Genomic DNA, 19,141 nt, shown 5'->3' on the forward strand with positions numbered 1-19,141 from the left:
GAAGGACATCTCTGGGCTGCGGTCTGGAAATGGAGCAACCCTGACCAAGCCTCTTGTATAAGTTTCCCGGGGAGCCTCTGAGAGGGGCTGTGGAGCACACGCCTCCCCTAGGGACCAGGACTGGCCTCCCCTGCAGTTCCTTTTCTTGGAGCGCCACCTTGTGGTGGTTTTACCAGCCGGTTGAGCACCCGGTTCTCTGTCCATGTTTCCCTTGCAGAACACCAAGTGCCCGGATAAAGTCAGCTTCACGGGCCCGGACTGGCTTACCCAAGGAGGTGCTGGAGGTGCCGTTTAGACATCAGTTAAATGGTGTTGATCATCCTGTTTGCCGTTCCCACCATGACTGAAGGCAGATCCTTGGCTATCTCGCCTCCACCAGACCCCCGGACTCCCCGACCCTCCCTCTTCCTCAGGAGCTGGAGAGCTGGTACTTAGCAAAAATATTTATTCTCTTGGCCACGGCCGTGACTGTTGTGGCCTCTGTGGAGATGAAGGCACGGGGAGCAACCAGGGGAACATGGCCTCAGCCCAGAGAAGTTACTGCTCTGTTCCCCAAGCCCTGGTCAGCTGCCGGAGCAGTACCAACCCCCCAGGGAGGGCCCCCCAGGCACTGGGTAAGGTCTGAAGACAGCACAGCAGCCATACCCCTCTCACCGTCATTACCACCATCACCAGACCCTGCATCTCCCCAGTGGTTTGGGCCCTGGGAACTGGCAGCACGTGGAGGAATTAGAATCTCAGGAAAGAAATTGGGGGCTGTTTTCTCTGTAGTTGTGAAAACAAGGTCTTCAAACGTGAAGACTTCTCCCCTCTCACATGAGCACATGTAAATGCTCAGAGCCCAGCCTGGAAAGGGAGACCAAGGCATCTGCCCACCGTGGCCTTGGGCTGCCTGTTAGGCAGAGGGCCGGGGCCCCGAGGCCAGCACCGGGCTCCCTGGGGATTCCAGGCAAGAGCTGGAGCACGAACGGAGTCTGTGAACGAGACGCTGCATCCCACCAAGTCCTGCTGCCACTTAGCCTCCCCCTTGCCCTTTCCTCATCTCCCTCCCGACCCCTTGGTGCCTTTTCCAGGGGCATCTCATCTCTCTTCTTCTTTTCCACTGCTTGGCTTTTAAGACTCAGGCAGGTAAAATCATATTCCCCCAGCATGGGGAGCTTTGGAGTCTGCCGGGAGGCAGGCCCTGGGAGCGCCTAGCCCTCTGAGAGATGTCCTGTCCAAGCAGCCATCCAAGTGTCGGCCTCATCAAGGGGTCCAATTCTGTCCAGCCCAGTTTCTCTGTACACAACCACATGACTTCCTATTGCTCAACCTGTAGCCCCATGCGTGCCAACATGAGCCGTGTTTCTTTGTAACACACGTTTTTGTTTTAGGGAACACTGCACCTTGGAGGGCGTCTGTTCCTTAGACCCTAGGACAACACGTGCAAGCCATTACTCCTCAGAGCCGCCGGGTGTAGTCAGTGGAGCTGTGCTCTGAGGCAGACACAGTTCTCTGCTCTCCTTAGAAACGCAGTCCAGTCCAGGCTTTGTGCTGTTTGTCCTGGGAAAGTGACAATGATCTGGTAGCTTTACGGCAGTCACTTCTTCCCCAAGGTGTGGGGAGCTTTAGCTCTTACTTTGTTTTTGAGATATCATCCCTTTGTCCTCCTCCTCTCCTGTCTTTCCTTGACCCTCTGGATTGAGAGATGAAGACTGACAGACACCAAGCTAGGTTAGAGACGAGTCTTTGTGACCAGAGTGCCAAAATGACCATTTAAGAGCAGGGACTTGGCTCTGACAGTGTGGGGCATGGAGATGGAAGACAGTAAGCACAACGCCCAGCAGAGGCTGCTTTCCGAGATCCCCGGAGCCCCATTCTAGAGAGGCTTAGGGTCTTTTGCCCAAGAGGAGCCCCTCTGATCTATAGATCTTTCCTCTAGGTTCCCATGTCCTTGTTTTTGTTCAAGTTGGGTTCTGAGCCCTCTCCCAAACCCCGCTGATTTAGACCTCCTAGCAGGCCCTTGAGCAGCCTCCCTGTCCCCCTCAGTCCTTCTGCCCCCCGCTGTCCTTTCGGGAGTGCTCTGAGCAGCGACTTCCCTCTTACCCACGGAAGTCGTCGGTGTGGACACCTTCACCCCACCTCACCTGAGTCGTCCCCACCCAAAAGATGGCTCTGAATTTCAGCCTGCTCATGCCCTCCTGGCTCCTGTTGGGTGGAGTCATGGGCCCATCTCTGTTCCTGTTTGTTTTTAAATATTGTGTGTTTTGTATCTGTGGCGCTGCCTTACAGCGTGCTCTGTACATATTGTGAAGAAACCGTTTGGAGTAATTTTCTTTTCCATTGGGTAGGCATAGCCTGGGATTCCTGCCCTTTCCACTTCGTTCTGTAACAGAGACGAGGAACTTCTGTGTTAGCAGGGCAGCCTTGGGTTCTGCAGAAGGGAACAGCTTTTTTTCTTTTTTTCTCCCCCTTAAAAAACATTTGGCTTTTTGACCCTTACATCCTGAAAAGCAGGAGCTGAGCTGCCCAGAAGAGCAGGTGAGAGCATCGATGGCAGAACAGCACTGCCTTTTCCTGATCCTCCTGGTCCCTGATCCTTGCCAGGCCTGTCGTCCCTCCCTGAGGTGACATGAAGCAGCAGCAGTGACGGGTGAAACAGCCTTGAGGAGCACTGAGTGAAGGGTTTGCTGTCCGCCTCTAGCCTCTCTCCCTGGGGAGGACCACCACAGGTGGGGACCCGTGGCACTGGCAACCCAGTCATAGGGATGAGACTCTCAAGGATCCCCACCCCACTTCACCCCAGCAAAGGCTGGACAAGTTTGCTGCTAATGGCCAAGGTCACCAGACCAAGGCTCTCTCTGAGCTATCCCTGGCCCAGTTCTCTTGACAGACACGGCTCATCCGAGCCCCACAGAGAAGCTGGCGGGAGGCAGCCTCGTGCCCAAGTAGGACAGCCAAGGCTTGGAGACCTGCTCTTTAGGACTCACATCTGCTTCCTCCTCATTTAAGTTGTGCCAGTTCCCTTCATCCCCTTTCCCTGCCTGTACATGTATGTATACATGTGTATTTCCTTCTCTTACCTCACCCCCTCCACACATCTCAAGGTCAACGGACCATATGCAGAAGGCTTAAGAGGGCACCCATGAAATGAAATGATGCTTCTTGAATCTCTTCTCTCCAGGCTCCAAGGTGGGGGTGGGAGGGCTTGGTCTTGGGAGCGGGAGGAAAAGGCTACAGAAGGGCTAGTGTCATTGTATACGGGCCACTTGTTATCCCACACACTTTACCACCATCTCAAGTGTCTACTCCGATGCCCCCAAGATTCAACTGGGCAGCTAGCTGGCCCCCTAATTCTGGGCCTTCGTTATTTGTTTTATTATTAGGGCATCCCAGGAAGCTTTCTGCTGATCCTCTGCTATGGGCCCCTCCTGGGATTGAGCCCCTCCCAGGCCCCGTCCCCGGCCCCTCCTGCCCCAGCCCACCCGCTTGCCTTGGTGCTCAGCCCCCCATTGGGAGCAGGTTGGGGCGAGCTGGAGGCCCGGGCTGGAGGGACAGTGTTGCTGTTCATAGCTTTTGTTCCATTGGCGTTGCTCTGTTGGATTTAATTTCAGTCTTCCTGATTCTTCCCTTCTGTAAAGTGTACATTACCAAGTTCCTTGTTTTTTTATATATATATATAAATATATATATATACAAACTGTACTCTTTTTGCCTTTGTACATTCAGGCAAGAAGAGAAAATAAATCTTTTTAAGAGACAATCACAAATCTGTGAGGGCTGCTGGTTATTTCTCCTGGAGTCTGCTGCTGAGCTGCCTCTCTCTCCTCCTCACTCTTCCGTCCTCCCTCAGCTCTCCTGATCTTCCGGTCCTGCTCCATACACATCCTCAGCTCCACCTTCCCTGGCTGATGGCATGCTGTTGAGTCCCGTGTCCAGCCTACATGCCCTGCAGCCCTTCCCTGGCCTGGCTGCAGGCTTACCCAGGAGCTTTATCCTGGGCCCTGGCTTCTCCTGTCGCCCCGTGCCAACCGCCCTCCACCACCCCGCCCCGCCCCCATAGATCCCATTCACCAAAGTGGCTTTGGACACTCACCAGTGAGTGGCTTTCACACTTGCTGTGAAACTATGCAGCTGGGAGCTCTCTAAGAGTTTGCACTATTTAAACCTGCCTGGGAGTTAAGACGATTTTTAGGAACCAGTGGGAAACTGAACACTCCCCTAGATGCTAGTCGCCAGAGTTGCTCTGACAAGAGCGCGAGCATCGTGCTTGGCGGGTGGACTCCTGTGGCTAACAGAACAAGGGCTATGGGCTTATGGGTCAAGAGCATTTGATCAGAATTTCAAAGGGCGGTACATTCAGAAAGGCAGCCCAACCAAACCATTGTTCCACCTCTTGAAACTTTCTCCCTTCCCTCTAATTTCCTCCTCCTCCCCTTTTTTCCCTTCCTCTCTACTTCTTTTCTTAATTGGCTTTGGAACTGAAGTATATTTTTAAATTATTTGTTGTATTTATTGAATAAAGTTTTTAATGTCCCTGTTCTTAAATTTAGACTTAGTTTGCCTTTCACATATCTCCCCTTCCAACTCCACCCTCCCACTCCCAAGATATTTCACCTTCTAAGTTGTTTTAATTGGAGTGCAGAATTTGGATACCATATTTCTGTCCTGCCACTGGTCTCATCTAGCAAAAGTTTTTTATTTTTGAAAGAGAAATAAACCTGAACTGAGTGCCCAGGTTTCCAATTCAGCCTAACTCTGGTTGTGTTAAAGAAGATCTACCAGCAGATGGCAGCAAAGTCCCAGGTATGTTTCCTGTCCACTCTGCTAGCTTTGCAAACAGAAAACTGTTTTTCCTGGTTCTTTATCCCTGTCTTGTAGATTCCTTGGGTTTCAATTTAGCATTCGATCTGAATCCTAAACTGCCTACATTAACTTGGCCATTGTCAGCAGTCATATAGATTCCCATTGTAAATATCTCACTTGTAATGACTTTACAAATGACTTGTAAAGTCATTCTTCAGACTTTATGTTATTTCTAGGGATTATGTGCTCAGTGGAAGACATTTTCTAAGTCCTTCACATTTCAGTTGAATTCATCTCTAGGCCCAGACTTTTTTTTTTGGCTGCACTGCACGGCATGTGGGATCAGATCCCTGACCACAGATTGAACCCATGCCCCCGGCAGTGGGAGTGCAGATTCCTAACCACTGAACCACCAGGGAAATCCCTAGGCCCAGACTTTCTCTACTAACACCACGTGGGATGGAGGTGTTGAGCTCACTTCTTTTCATAAATGTTACATAGGGCCCAAGGTTAATGACTTGGTCCAGTATGAAAACACAAGCTCAACATAGAACAATGTGAAAATGCACCAAAGAGTCAGAAAGAAAATAAGGACAGCCACAGTCAACAGTAAGTAAATAGTTCTAAAGTCGTAGGAGGTGGAAGAACATGCCCAGTACTTCATTTGGGAAAACAGAAGCAAAAGGGGAAAAAAAACAAAACAAAACTAGTAAACCCTTGAGAAACTAAGACAACATAGGTGAAGAGGATTCTATCCCCCTCCAGTGCCACTGAGAGCTGATTCAGCAGGCTGGTGGTACCGGGGAAGGGCAGCCATGCCTTAGGGCACTGGGCTCCAAAAGGAGAATACTGTCTTCCTAGGGAAGGTGAGTTCCACTTCCTCAGACACCCCCAGGAACAGGAATGTCAGGCAGCTCTGTGTGAAAGCCAGAACCCAGTTTCAGGACCTGGCCTTCTAGACAAAAAAGAAGTTGGGTCCTGGTATGTCTAGCCTCTATTCTGGATGAAGCTCTGTGTACATACCTGTCTCTAGGGGGCTCCAGCATTCTGTCCCAGACTCCTAGCAACCCCTTGCTTCGCCTAGTAATGTGGCCCCAGACCTCAGCCGTTTGTCCTGATGCAAAGCGGCTTTCTTCCTGAGAAGCACGCATCACCCCCCTGCTGTGCTGGGCTCTAGACTCAAAAGACAGCAGTAGAAGGAAGCTGGCCCTGGTTGAGGAGTAAAGGACAGACCAACCACAACTTTAAATCAGTTTATTGACACACTAACACAACACACTTGCCTCCCTGACACCCCCGCCCCCTCACCCAGTCGAGATCTCTCCCCCTTCCTTCCCCCTTAGAACAAGCTGTTCAGTGAAAACAGAAAAGGGCGGGCCACTTCTACCCCCTCAGTCCCACAGGAGAGCCCTGTAGAACAGGGGCTCAGGCACTACTCAGAACCTGCTGGGGGGGGGGGGGGGGGGGCGGTGCAGTTAGCACTAGACTCAGCCAGGCAGAGGCATCCAGTCCCTAACAGCAAATTCCCCCACAACCCCCAGGCCCTGAGTTGCTATTCCTCTTCCTCTCTGCTGTTTGTGACCCTAGGAAGGAGACACCTTGGGGCCTAGGCCTGCAGCCCAGATCAAGAACTGTCCGTAATCTGAGAATTGCAGTTTGGCTAGTGTTTTTTTAAGACCCAGGCACCCCCAAAATAAAGCCCTGGTGGTAGGAGTAAACTTCAATGCCCCTATTTTGAATGCACTGATAACAGATTAAGCCAGCTTAACCAAATGCCAGAATAACACTAAGCTGTAAAGGAGGGGTCAGACCTGCTTTCTCCAGGCCAGATACAAATGCACAGAGAGAAGCCCAGGTGGAGTGTCAAAAAACAACAGAAGGACACTGCCCAGGGGTGAAAAGCCTATACTCCAGAGTCCCCTGGGTGACAGGAAGCAAGGAAAGAAAATACACAAGTCTTAAAAACCAAAAAAAGAAAGCCCAACAGCAGGGTAACCTGAGCCTGACAGTGCTGTCCCCAGCCCCCCAGGCCTGGCCCCTGGACGCAGACAGTCCTCCCCTCTAGGCAATGTCCTCCCCTAGGCTAGATAGAGCACATCACACAGCGCAGTTTAAAAAGCTTCTAATGCCAGTTCATAAACATCTTCATTTACTATTGGTGATTACATGTGAATAATATGTTTATACTGTTCTTTATGGAAAACAATTTCAACGAGTCAACTCCGAGAACACAACAGGCAACCCTCACCCTGAGCCCCTCAGTGTCCTTCCCTGGACAGCAAGAAGCCCCCTCCTCTGTCTCAGGGCTGCCTAACTTCCCCGCTTCCCCCACTGTGGCTCTTGGGCAAAGCATCCTCTTTGACCGTTAGTCCTCCTCGGACAAGTTCTGGTCCAGGGGGTAAACCATGAACATCACATCTGGTCGAGAGGGGACACAGGGATGGCCTGGACGCACAATCTCAAAGCCCAAGAAGCTGAAGGTCTTCAGGAGTGGAGCTGCAAAAAAGAGTGTAAAAAAAGATTCTGATAGGAAACAAAGGTAGGCTAAATCAAGGGAAAACCCCAAAACAAAGATGGAATAAATGCACTGGCCTTTCCTAAATTTGAACACAACCAATCCCACGATTTCCTAGGGTTTATATGTCAAAGTCAGGAGCCCCACCTCATTAGGAGCCCCCCCTTTCCCTCCCCAGCCTGGTCTCAAGCTGCTCAGCCCCTCACCTCTGTCTTCCCGGCCCTTCCTGAAGCAGATGAAGACGTAGTTCACTTTCATCTTCTCTTCAGCAAACTCTAGCAGTGCTAACAATCTGCAGGAAGCAAAGAAAACCACTCAAGTCCACTGCCACCTGTGGACTTCACCCCACCCCTCTATACCCCCTGCTCCCACAAGGCTTTTCTGAGGCTTACAGTCAGCACTGAAAATAGGGAAGCTTCAAGGAGAACTTCCTATTTCAAGACCTCAGAAGCCCTGAGTTCAGAAAAAAATAAACCACAATCACTAAGAAAACTGTTTCAGAATTCTCTCTTCCAGGAGTAAAGGTTCTTTGTCTGAAATTAATACTAGCCAACTTAATGCAATTTACAAGAAAGTATGGGGCCTAGGAAGAGAACCCAGTTTCTCAGGGGCCCGCCAAAGTTGCCAAGTTTGATGGTGACCACCTGTTGTGGAGAGGAACCCTGGGCCCTACCACCACCTAAAAGTCCTTCAAGAGGCTGAAGCCACTCGTGAGAACGCCATCCTCAGGACTGTTTCTTCCACAACTAGGTGCTTGGAGGGCCTTGCCCAATCCAATGAAATTCCACTGCTGCTTTGAGCTTCTGGCTGTTTAAACCACACCATTATATGACAGGAATTTGGTTATAAGTGGTAATGATCCGCTTTCATTATCATAGGCCCATTTTACTGGCTAAAACTAACCTTTAAAAAAAAGGTATATACTTGGGCAGCTGAGAGCTAGGGAGAAGGCTGGCCATCTGCTGCCCCCAGGAAGCACACGCCCCTCTCTGGAGCGGGCTTCCAGCCCTTGCCCGGCACTTGCTCCTTACCCTTCTTTGCTCCCATCAGCTAATAATCCATCTGGAATTTCTACAAACAGGCTCTGGCTGGACAGGACTGCATCCCAGGAAGAGACCTTCACCTCGGTGACCTCATACTGGAAGTGGACGATGTGAGGCTTTCCATCATTCACAGGGAGGTCCTGGGTCACAGTGAGCTTCTCGTCCTGGGAGGAGATCAGGTCAGAGAGCCAGATCACTACGCTTCTAGCCACATCAAAGGCTCCCCAACCAAGGTGGTGCTGGGAGCCCTCCTGGGCCAACCTCAGAGTAGCATGGGACAGGGCACACTGGAACATCAGAGCAACATTCTGCCTAAATGGAGCCATCACTCACTGGGTGTGAGACCAGTTGGTGGTGGCTAAATGCCAGCATGATTGGAAGGGAATATTTACCAAGAGCCCACTGGTTGTCACGTACTGTACAAGGTACTTTCCCATTTTTCCATCATTACAACAAGCACTTGTAGGCATCAGCATCCCCACTTTAAACCTAAGATACCAGGGGCCCAGTAGAATTAAGCACCTGACCCAAGACTCCACAGTGAGGAAACAGCAGAGCTGAGATTCAAATGGGGTCTCCCTAACTGAAACTCATGCTTGTCCCCCCAATATTGTGTTATTTCCCTTCCCTCTGAAACAGAATCATCAGAAACAAATGAGAATGTTCCTGAGGCTCAGCTGGGGCACAGGTCAACCCAAGCTGGCTCCCGGTGACTGCAGAGTCCATGCTGTCACCCCTGCCACCGTCTCAAGAGCCCAGGACTCAGCTGCCCAGCCACCCCTCAATGGCAGTCTCAGGGAGATGCTAAACCAACCTCTGGGCTCACAGATTGAATAGCAGCAAAAGGGGCTAGCTGTCCCAGCCCAGACCAACCTCAGGACAGACTCCCAAGGTTCTCAACAGCTCCTGGGCTGTGCCCTGAGCTGCCAGGGTGACCCTCTCATTACCACCCCCCACCCTGCAACATGCGGTGCCCCTTGCCCTTGGTATGGACAAAGGGAAGAGCCCTCCTGGCCCTTGGCATTTCTCAGGAGAAAGTGAACAGCTGTACCAGCAAGAGCTCGTGCATTCCTCCACTCACCAGCCCCCGTCCCCTTAGCTGTGCTCCCTCACTCAGGACCCAGAGCCAGCACTTAAGAGCTGACCTAAGCTGAGAAGATGACAGGCTGTCTGCTTGGTACTCCCCGAAAGCCTCCCAGCAGCCTCAGTTCAAAGTCCTCCCCAGTTCCACTACTGGCCTAAGACTCAGAAGACTAAGGAAAGCCATCGCTGCCCTTAAGCAGCCACTCAGCATTGTCTAAGGAGGACACTGCTCGGAGCCTTCCATCCCATAGTCCCCTTACCTTATATATTAGAGCTGAGAGAGAAGGATCCCTGCCGCCCCCTCGCCCACCGGGGATCTTCGACAGTGGGTGAGGGGCATCAGGAGCACCACAGAGGCCCCGGAACAATGTGCCTGCAGCACTGGAGCTGGGGACAGTTACTCAAAGGCAAAATACTACTGCAAGAGAGAAAGACAGTGAGACAGGAATCAAGGTCCTGCAGATTTAACTCAGCATTCCACCCACCCCTGCCCTCGCTCGCCCTCAACTGCCCCAGTCCTTCCTGCTACAGCTCTCAGAACTCCTCCTTAAAGGCAAGCCCACCGTCCTACAGAGGCACAGAGAGGCTCAGAGGGCTCAGGGTCAGGCTGGATGTCTAACCAAAGGAGCCCCCGTCAAACATCAAACAAATCTCCATGACACCGGCAGACCTTGGGAGGAACCAGATGCTGGCTCGCCTGCTAGGCAGAGAGCCCCAGACCCACACCAGCCTGTCTCCTCACCCTAAGTGTCTCAACAACCTGTGTGACAGAATCACAAAGCATCCACAATCGCCTCAGGGTGGAGAGGCATATGGGGCTTAGAAAGTCACAGGGGCTAGCACCATTGTCCAGGAGGAACTTCCAAAGCCTCCCCGACCTGAACAATGGAACTAAACAAAAAATCACCCAGATCCCTCTAGGGTCTAGAACTGAGTCAAATCCAGGGATTTGGCTCCTGGAGAGGAGATGCACCACAGTACAGAGTATTATGGTATCTGAGTTAGTCCCCGGTGTACCACCAAACGCAGAGTTGGCCTTCTTTGCTGGAATCTGACCTCGGCATGCATGGGAGTTCAAGGAATACCCGTGTGGACAGAGGGACACTCAAGTGAATGTATATTGCAGGCATGGGGGTTGCCAGGAGGAATTATATACATGCTGGGACCTGAGTAAGGAAGCCAGTCATCAGCTGGGCCACAGAGGGTGAATGGCTCTGAAAGAAGCCCCCTGTCGCCTTCAGGTATGTGCCCTTCCTGGCTACCACGATTTTCAGGTGGACCCAACAGAGCTCCAGAGCTACTGCGCTGCCTTCTTTGAATCCAATTTACTGGCTCTTTAGGCTAAGATATGGCTCACTCCACAGGCGAAGGGCAAGTGAAGCAAGCAAAGAGGAAAACTGTCTGTACATGTAACACCATGACTCAGCAACAGGCCTGGCCCTGGCACAGTGGCTGAAGGAGCAGTAACATATAGGGGAGGGTGCGGCAGCGGGGTGCTGGAACCAGATCACCCAACTGTGCACGTCTCTTCCCAACCAAAGTTGTGTTTAGTGACAGCATGTTGGTAGCTTGAATCAGCCATAGGACGAATATTTAAACCACAGAAATCAGCATATACCACAAACCACGGACTTTGTTCCCTGAAAACCCTTTGTAAACTAATGAGGCACTGTTCTGCACGCTGTCCTTTGCTTTTGATGGCACAGCGTCATCTGGATTCTTTGCTTAGGCTCAGAGTGACAGAACTAAAACTCACACCTAACATGGAACAATAACCAGAGACATAACCCCCTGAGACCCTCAGTACTAAGAGACCTATACAGGTATTCCAGCTGAGCCAGGACCCAAAGCATCACTGCTGTAGCTCAGCTCCTCTGTTCTCTCAAGAATTTCAGCCAGGGGCCTGAAATTACACTTGGAAATTTTGCTAGGAGATGAAGTGGGCCCAGAGGAGCATCAACACCTGGGGATCAACCACATGACCACCTCGGGCCTCCCCTGGAGAGCCTCAGGGCATCCTCATCTCCCTCACGAGGCTTCAACCAACAGCTACTAGCAGAAGAGGCGTGACAGAGGACTGTGCTAACTGTTTAAGATCAGGGCCTGTTTTCTCCTGGGGACGAGTTGTTAAAATTCTCACCTTCCAATGTGTTAAGGGATAGAAAAATATCGTCCAGGCCAGAAAGAAAAGACAAAGGTGGGAGTTTCCCCAAGCAAAGGCACACACCCACCCCTCATGGGTCCCTCCCCATTCCCTGGAGACCACCTGCAGGCCTTGGTGGAGGTTCCTGCAGGAGCACCAGGAAGGTTGGGCCACTGGAGCAGGCTGGCTTGCTTGTACTGGTCAATAGGGATAGCCAGGGACTGAGGGCAGATAGCTGAGATGTAGACTTGTGTATCAGGATAACTGCAGGGTTCACAAAATAAGCAGATCACCAAGGCCCTAGCAGTTCTAAAATTCTGGTGCTAACTCACTTCCAGAAAAATTATTCCTCAATGATCTCTAGATGGGAGAGCTACTTTCAATCCCAACCTGCATTCCAACCACCACCTTTTTTCTGAACTAATTTTCACCTGCAAATAGCAGAAGTGATGGGGCCAACCCACTGAAAAGAATAAGATGGGTTTTCCCTTTTTTAGATCCAGAAGCCCCTTTATCTTCCTAGAAATAAACCCTAGGGCCTGCCCCGCGTCCAGCACTCATCTATGAGCTCCTAATGTTTCTGATGTCATGATCTCACTCCTCCTTCAAATAAAATGCAAGACATCTATTCCATGGTAACAAATCATTTACTTTCCCACTCACACAAGGATTCTGGGAACTTTCCTCCCCAAGAAAGTCTGCACAGAAAGCAACTGTGTATGTGTGCATGCGTGCGAGTTGGGGGTGGAAGGGTGTTTCAGTCCCCACCCTGAGATCCAGCTCCAGTTCCCTACAAGAAACAGCTGGGGTCTGGGATAAGCTTAGTAGGTAGCAGTTCACAGTCGTTACTTTAATCGCCCATCATAAAAGATCTGTTTTTAGTTACTTGCTGTGTAAATGCCAAACTGCGCTCTCTCAAGAAAAAAACAAAAAAAAAAAAAAGAAAAAAACCAACCTGTCATTTCTGACATGAAAAGGGAAGGGATATGGGCACATATGTTGTGGTTAAAGTAATTAAAGTGAAACTGAAGTTGCTCAGTCGTGTCCGACTCTTAGCAACCCCATGGACCGCAGCCTACCAGGCTCCTCCATCCATGGGATTTTCCAGGCAAGAGTACTGGAGTGGGCTGCCATTGCCTTCTCCATAAAGTAATTAAGGGGTATAAAATTACCCAGCAATGGCCTTCTCATATCAGCTTTAGTGTTCAAAATATTGTGGCAAAATATGCCACCAGCCTTAAAAGGAATGTGAATCCTGGAGGAACTTAAGCACAAAAGAAAAGTGGCTTTTAAACACAAGTCTCCCTATCACAGATCCAAATCAGGTGAGGTTTCATATTCAGTTTTGTTTCTACTGGCTCCAGTGCCCAGCTTTTTCCTTTCCTTCCCCATATCCTGCTTACTCCACTTGGGGGCAGACATGGTTTAATCTCTACCACCAAAGGATGATTTAAGAAGCTCAGTCTAGAGGCTGAAAAGATCAGACTGATTAAGGAGAATCAAATGTGTCAGATTAAACTCAAACATCCAGCTGGGCTGGTCCTGCTTTTGGAGAAGAAAAAAAAGACCACACTGGAAATGAGGGTGTCAGGTATCCAAGTCAATTCGGAAGAGAGATGGGAGATTAGAGCCGAGCCAATCTGTTGGTGCTTTTATTTTCTCAGTTGTTATCAGACATGTCCTTGGAAACACTCCTCAGGATACATATGAATGCTACAGACTTATCACATCCTGCTGCCTCTAATTTAAAGCATTCTGTGAAACTGCTGTCCAAAATGTCCTTAGCAGGTTATAATTTCATACGCCAGCTACAGACAGGCAGCGTATGCTAGATGTATTCCTGGGGAACCCTGCTAGTAAACTGACTTTTTATAATTCAAATCCTATTTTTAAATCTCTAGGATGCTTACTATTTAAATGAAGTAACCTAAAATCTCTTCAGAAAATAAAAATATTTCCTGCTAAAGAATCACTTCCAGTTGATTTTATGTCCGTTTTGATTTTCACATTTAGTTTGCTCAAAGAGAGTACAGTCTGCTACACAGAGTAGAGATTTATATAAAAGTAATTCTGTGGCTAGTTTCTATTCAGCTACATTCAACAAACACTTGGATTCACATTCTCCTTAATAGACTTTCGATCATGTTTCACTTGAATCAGTGGCCTAAGCTTATCGGGTCTATACCCTCTCTGATTTCCATTGCCTGATAGAGGAGGGTCAGATGGCCTTGGTATTACAGACCTTGTTGTATCAATTGAAAAGACATAAAAAACCACATTCCCAAGCATTCTACATTCAATCCCCTCTTTCAGCCTCTTCTGACCCATTCCTGTCTCAGCCCTGCCTCACAGAACTCTCTAGGGGGCCCTGACTACCCTTCACACAGGCTGCCTTTACTCTGAGATGGTCTCTGATGACTAATCCCTATGCAGCAAAGAGAGACCAATTCAGGGCTGCCATCGCACTAAGCTAAAGAGAAATAGGAAGAAAGGTGGGAGGTGAATGGCCACCTTCAGTCTAGTGTGAGCACAGAGGCTGATTTCCAGCTGCCGATTCCTTTAACATATGAGAAAGGGGCCTGGTCAGATGCCAGACCTAAGTCATCTCACTAGGGCTGTTATGTGTGCCAAAGGGAGTCTACTTGCTAAGCACGATTATAAAGAAAATGACATCACCACTCTGAATCACAGACTGAAAGCAACACTGGGTTCTGGTTGATTTTCCACAAGAAACACTTATGGTGGCAGTTAGAATATCTGTGTCTCTGAGATTTGCTTATCGAATTACACAGCCGATACTGCTAGATCTTCCGCCAAAGGTAGGCAAAACTACATATGCTGCCAGAGGTGGGGAGATGGCTAGGTGATCATGCTTCCAAACAGGATCTTAATTTTGCATTTCAGATACCTCAATTTAGTTTGCATAGTAAGCTCATCACCCAGTTCCAGCCTCTCTTCCCAGGATAGAATTACTTCATTGTTTACACACTATCAAAGGCCTGGGGAATTTTCTTGAGGCTTATCTTTTTTTTTTTTTTTTTTTGAGGCTTATCTTAGACAAAGCATTTCACTCCACTGCTGCTAACCAGAAACAACCTATTTTGTTCACTTCAAGTAACAAAATTCTTGCTAACCTACTTGGCCATTTCTGGTCTATAGATTTCAATTAGGCTTCACAGCCTTCCAAATCATGGTATCAACTTGAATCAACACTGTGTACTGTTTCAAAAAGGGATGAATTACTTTTTTTTGCTAGAAATACACATATATAACATTCCTCAACCCCCTACTTCAGTTCCCATTTTTTATATTTCTGAGTTGCTCTGAGGCTAAATTTGGATTTCTTGGCAGAGTGAGGAATTACTATTATTAGTCCACACAGCTTTCTAAAGCATATCTCCAATTTGGGGGGATTCCTGACTATGCTAGGTCTCTCTCTCTCTCTGTGGGGATGACCTTGAAGGCACATCAAAGGAACACTTGCTCTCCCTACCACTCCACACCCAACAAGCCAGTGCCAATAAATACGGAATATTCAAAACCAAATTATTGGTGGGAGAGACAGAAATCCCATTACTCAGGGAATCATTCAGTGAAGATGCTCAGGGTCACTAGGATGTGCCCTTGTACCCTGGCTGCTCCCACCACCCCGAAAAACCACCTGTGGAACCAAATGCTTCTTCTCAAAGCCCATCAGACACAGACTGATTATAAGGCTCTGAAGCCAGGGCAAGCTCTTCTCCACACACTGTACTGTCAAAAGGTACTAAGCAAGCCCTAGACAGACACTTCCTGCCGCGACAACCCAGGGAGAGAAAGGTCCATGAAGCTTGATTTACTTGGATTTAAACCTGTTGCTCAAAAAAAAAAAAAAAAAAAAAAACCTGTTGCTCAAAAACCATAATGAAGTTCTTGTACTAGTGTCTTCTTCCCTCCCCCACCATTAGGAATTTTGATATTTTGGAGGTACTGATCAGAACAAAACTGGAAAGGAAGAGCCTTGTTTCCAAAACATACTGCAGGCTCCTCTGTAACTGTTTCTTCCAGGAAACCAAGCCTCCACCTCCAGTATTTCACAGAAGCCAGCGAAGCTCCAAAGCCCATCCCCCACCCAGTGGGCGCTCAACCATAGCTCGCCCCTCTGTGGACAGAAGACATCAATACACTGACTGAGAAGAACATCTGGATGTTAATCCAAATCCTTAGAGCTCTACCAGGATTCCTCTTAAAAAGTCAGGGGCAGGCCAGAGGAGGCTCAGAAACATGCTATAGAAACAGGACTGCCATAACTCAAAGAAACCAGACACCCTGCACACACCACCCCACCCCCAGGCCAAAGTGGAGGAGCCTGATCCAAGGCCCTGCTCCTGCCCAGGCCTCGCAGGCCAGCTGGCTCCTCCCTCCACCTGCCTTTCACACAGCCAAGCCCCTCAAATTACCAACACGCTAAGCAAGGCTTCTCTGGAGACAAGCAAGCCTGTTTTGCCACTTAGGAGTCTGGAAGAAATCTTCAAAGTTAAGTGAACCCAACCCTCTCTTTTTTTAACATGTAAGCACATTGGCAAAGCCAGGACTGGAACTCACAGTGGGTGAAGACCCTTATAAACTGGTCCCAAGTGCTCAACTCTCGGGGCTCAAGCTGCAAAGGACTTGGCACCTAGACCAGTTCAGTCTGGAGGACTCTAGAGAAGGCCTGCTGAGACCGCACCACCACTTTCCAAATCCCACTGCAGAGACAAGAACCTAAGACTAGAAAAGAAAAATCCACCTCATAAAGCCCTGGGATTTCTGGCAGGTTCCTCAGCTTCCCTCTGCCCCTGCACTTCATCATGCCCTCTCATACCTGGGTTCTATCCTCAGCACATACAGCCTTCCTTACCACAAGAACATCTTTTGCATCCAGCACCACCCAAGTACATATCCACCTCCACCTCCTCAGCTCCAGAGGACTGGTTTAGAGAAAATGAAATAAGGGACTGCAGAGAAAGATGGACATCGAGAATCTTGGAAAAGGGAAACAGCACCAGAATGGGGCTGTAGGTAGAGGGCTTGGGAGGTCGGGGTACTGGATCAAACAGGACCATTACAAACCAGGAAATGAGTGAATTTTCTTTCTGCATGTAGGGAAGAAACAAGGATGTGGCAGTTAGAGAAGAGTCTAAGAATTAGAAGAAAGTGGCTAATGGCTGAGAACTGTGTAACAAGGTAGAATTTAAGAGGCTGCTGCAGATATCTTGCATACTTCTGGAGAAATCTTGGAATAGTTCTGGAGAGTTCCTGGGAAAGAAGGACTAAGAAATCCCTGAAGATGACAACACACTTTTCCTTGGAGAAAGGGCTGACACCCACTAAAGGAATATGATGGGAAGGGTCTTCTCAGGGGAAGGGAGAGGAGGCAGTGTTTCTCAACCCTGGTTGCCCATTGGAGAGCTTCAAAATATATGCTAATACCAGGCCCCACCCTAGGCTAATTACACAAGATTTTTGAAGGGTGGGGGCCAAGGGATTGATTTTTCACATGTGCACCTAGGGTTGAGAAACACTGAGATGCAAAAAAAAAAAGCTGAAAACTCGGATGGAATATTTAAGGATGGGGCTGCTAAAGGAATGGGAAAGAGCAAGTTAGAGACCACTTTTTGTGAGAGGGGAACCCAAGTGTGAGAGAAACCTTGAGTGGTAGTTAAGAGCTCTGTGTGAACAAAAGCAATAAGGAGGGCTATGTTTTTAAGAGGAACTAAAATCCATTTCTTCTAGACAGACCATAGCACAACTTAAGGATGATCTGCAGGGAATGAGTCCGCTTGCAAAACAATGAGGCTCAAGTGAGAGGCAGAAGCCAGAAGGCCAAATCTGGAGACAAAGACCCTGGTGTGGGGAACTAATGAGCTTCAAGCTCATTTTGGAGGGGGCAGCAACAAGTCTTGGGAAACAAAGAGGAAGAGAATTAGAACCCAGTTTGTAAATATAAAAGCCATCCTGATATATAAGCAGCTAGGGTTAAAAATCATGGGGAATTAGGAAACAATTTCACAGAAGAATTTGGGGGAGAAATATGGGATATGCTGGAGGGAGAGATGCATGACAAGGGCTGCGTTGGAGAAAAAGAGAAGTAGAGAAAGGAAAACTGAATAATGAACTCTGCTGAGTGTCCGCAGGGGGAAGTATACATGAAGCAACTTTAGAAAACTACTGATACTCAGTATCAGAAAGATGTGCAGCCTTTCTCTACAATTACTGGGGAAAAGCTGGGGTCAGATTTTGAGGGAGAAAACTTGCAAAGGCCCAGTGAACAGAGTATGAGGACTAATTTGAAAGTACTGGAGGTACAGGTAAAGAGAGCAGGTCTTCAACAGAAGCTGAATGGGCTGAGTTCTGTGATCTAATATTCTAGAAATGGGGTTCAGTTAGGATGGGAGGAGTAAGAGCAGTCATGAGAGAAAGTGTTTAAAGGGTAGGAGTGTTTAGAAGAGTGTTAGGGGGAACGGCATTAGGGGAACAGGATGGCGGACAGGAGTCAAGCCCAAAGTGAGAAATAAAAAATGATGATGTTGGGAGACAAGGGAAACGGGGCCTAATTGGGGAAAGGGGTGTCTAAAGAGGACGGGAGAGAAAAGATGAAGCTGGAGTGAAGGACCAAGGGGAGGGCCAGGCATCTCTGTAAAGACTATTAGGCCTGGGGGGCGGGGGGCCGGGGGTGAGGGTGACAGGTGTGGATAATGGGTCCAGTTGAGAACTGAAGGACGGAGCCAGACCAGGGCGGGAGGAGCAGCGATAAAAGCAGCATCTGGTTGGAAGGTGCAGTTGAAATAAGGGAAGGGATTCAAAGGGGAAGATGGAAACAATTTGGGGAATGGGCCACCGTTCGGGGGGGCTGAAGGGAAATGTGGACAGGACTGAAAGATTGGGTCCCGGTCCGTGGGGGCTTTACGCCGCGATGAGGGGGATGGGCTGGGCTGGAGGGAGGGAGACTGAAGGACGGAAGAAGGCCCAGTTGCGGGGCTGGGGCTCGGACTGGGGTGGCTGAAGTAGGGAAGGGACCCAGTGGCGGCCGGCTGGGGCCTTGTAGGAGGGGCGAGAACCGGCTGGGTGGTTGGGGAGGAGGCCCTCTGGAGCAGACAAGGGGAGGATGGGGGCGGGGAGCCTGGACCGGGCCGTTACCTGTCCTGGGTGTTTATCATCCTCGGCGGCTCTGCTCAGGGTGGGAGGAGGCGGCGCAGGGAGTGGGTAGGTGGATGAGTGGGTGGGTGTGGGGTCGCGCGCGCGGGGTCGATCTCTGCGGGATAAGTCCCTGTCAGGCCGCGGGCCCAGAAGCCCTCCTCCTGCCTCAGCGAGCGCCTGCCTCCAACTGACCCTCCCCGGCCGCCGCCGACGCCGCCGCAACCGCCCCGCCCCCGAGTGCCTCATCTGCATAGCCCCACCCCAGCGCCGCGCGGTGTCCTGGGAAACTGGGGCCCACAACAAAGGGCAAAGCACCGCCCCTCCTTCGCGCAGGCGCACCAGGGGCCGGTAGGGGCGGGACCCGGTAGCGGAGGGGGCCGAGCGGGCGGGGCCAGACGGAAAGCAGCTTGCGGG

The 19,141-nt window shown here is 49.8% G+C and overlaps 2 protein-coding genes and 1 long non-coding RNA gene across 5 annotated transcripts in view; 1 reads left to right on the forward strand and 2 right to left on the reverse strand.

Annotated features, from left to right (window-relative positions):
- The window catches only part of ZNF609 (zinc finger protein 609), a 198,630-nt gene extending 192,332 nt beyond the window's left edge, over nt 1-6,298 (forward strand). For all 3 annotated transcript variants that reach the window (XM_043918924.1, XM_043918925.1, XM_043918926.1), the window contains one exon: nt 218-6,298. The gene's annotated coding sequence lies outside the window, so the exon portion shown is untranslated. The remainder of the gene's footprint in view (nt 1-217) is intronic.
- On the reverse strand, nt 6,026-18,938 carry OAZ2 (ornithine decarboxylase antizyme 2). The gene is given in 6 exon segments (XM_043918928.1): nt 6,026-7,281; nt 7,507-7,592; nt 8,332-8,507; nt 9,687-9,767; nt 9,769-9,844; nt 18,728-18,938. Coding segments are annotated over 6 exon segments (570 nt in total). The 5' UTR covers nt 18,748-18,938; the 3' UTR covers nt 6,026-7,150.
- On the reverse strand, nt 14,563-18,721 carry LOC122704353. The gene is made up of 2 exons (XR_006343844.1): nt 15,454-18,721; nt 14,563-15,420 (listed from the first exon to the last, which is right to left on the reverse strand). It is a non-coding gene; the product is annotated as an uncharacterized LOC122704353 (long non-coding RNA).
- Nucleotides 18,939-19,141: the final 203 nt, after the last annotated feature.

The sequence above is a fragment of the Cervus elaphus genome, chromosome 12 (genome assembly GCF_910594005.1).
Source record: "Cervus elaphus chromosome 12, mCerEla1.1, whole genome shotgun sequence".
Lineage (NCBI taxonomy): Eukaryota > Metazoa > Chordata > Mammalia > Artiodactyla > Cervidae > Cervus > Cervus elaphus.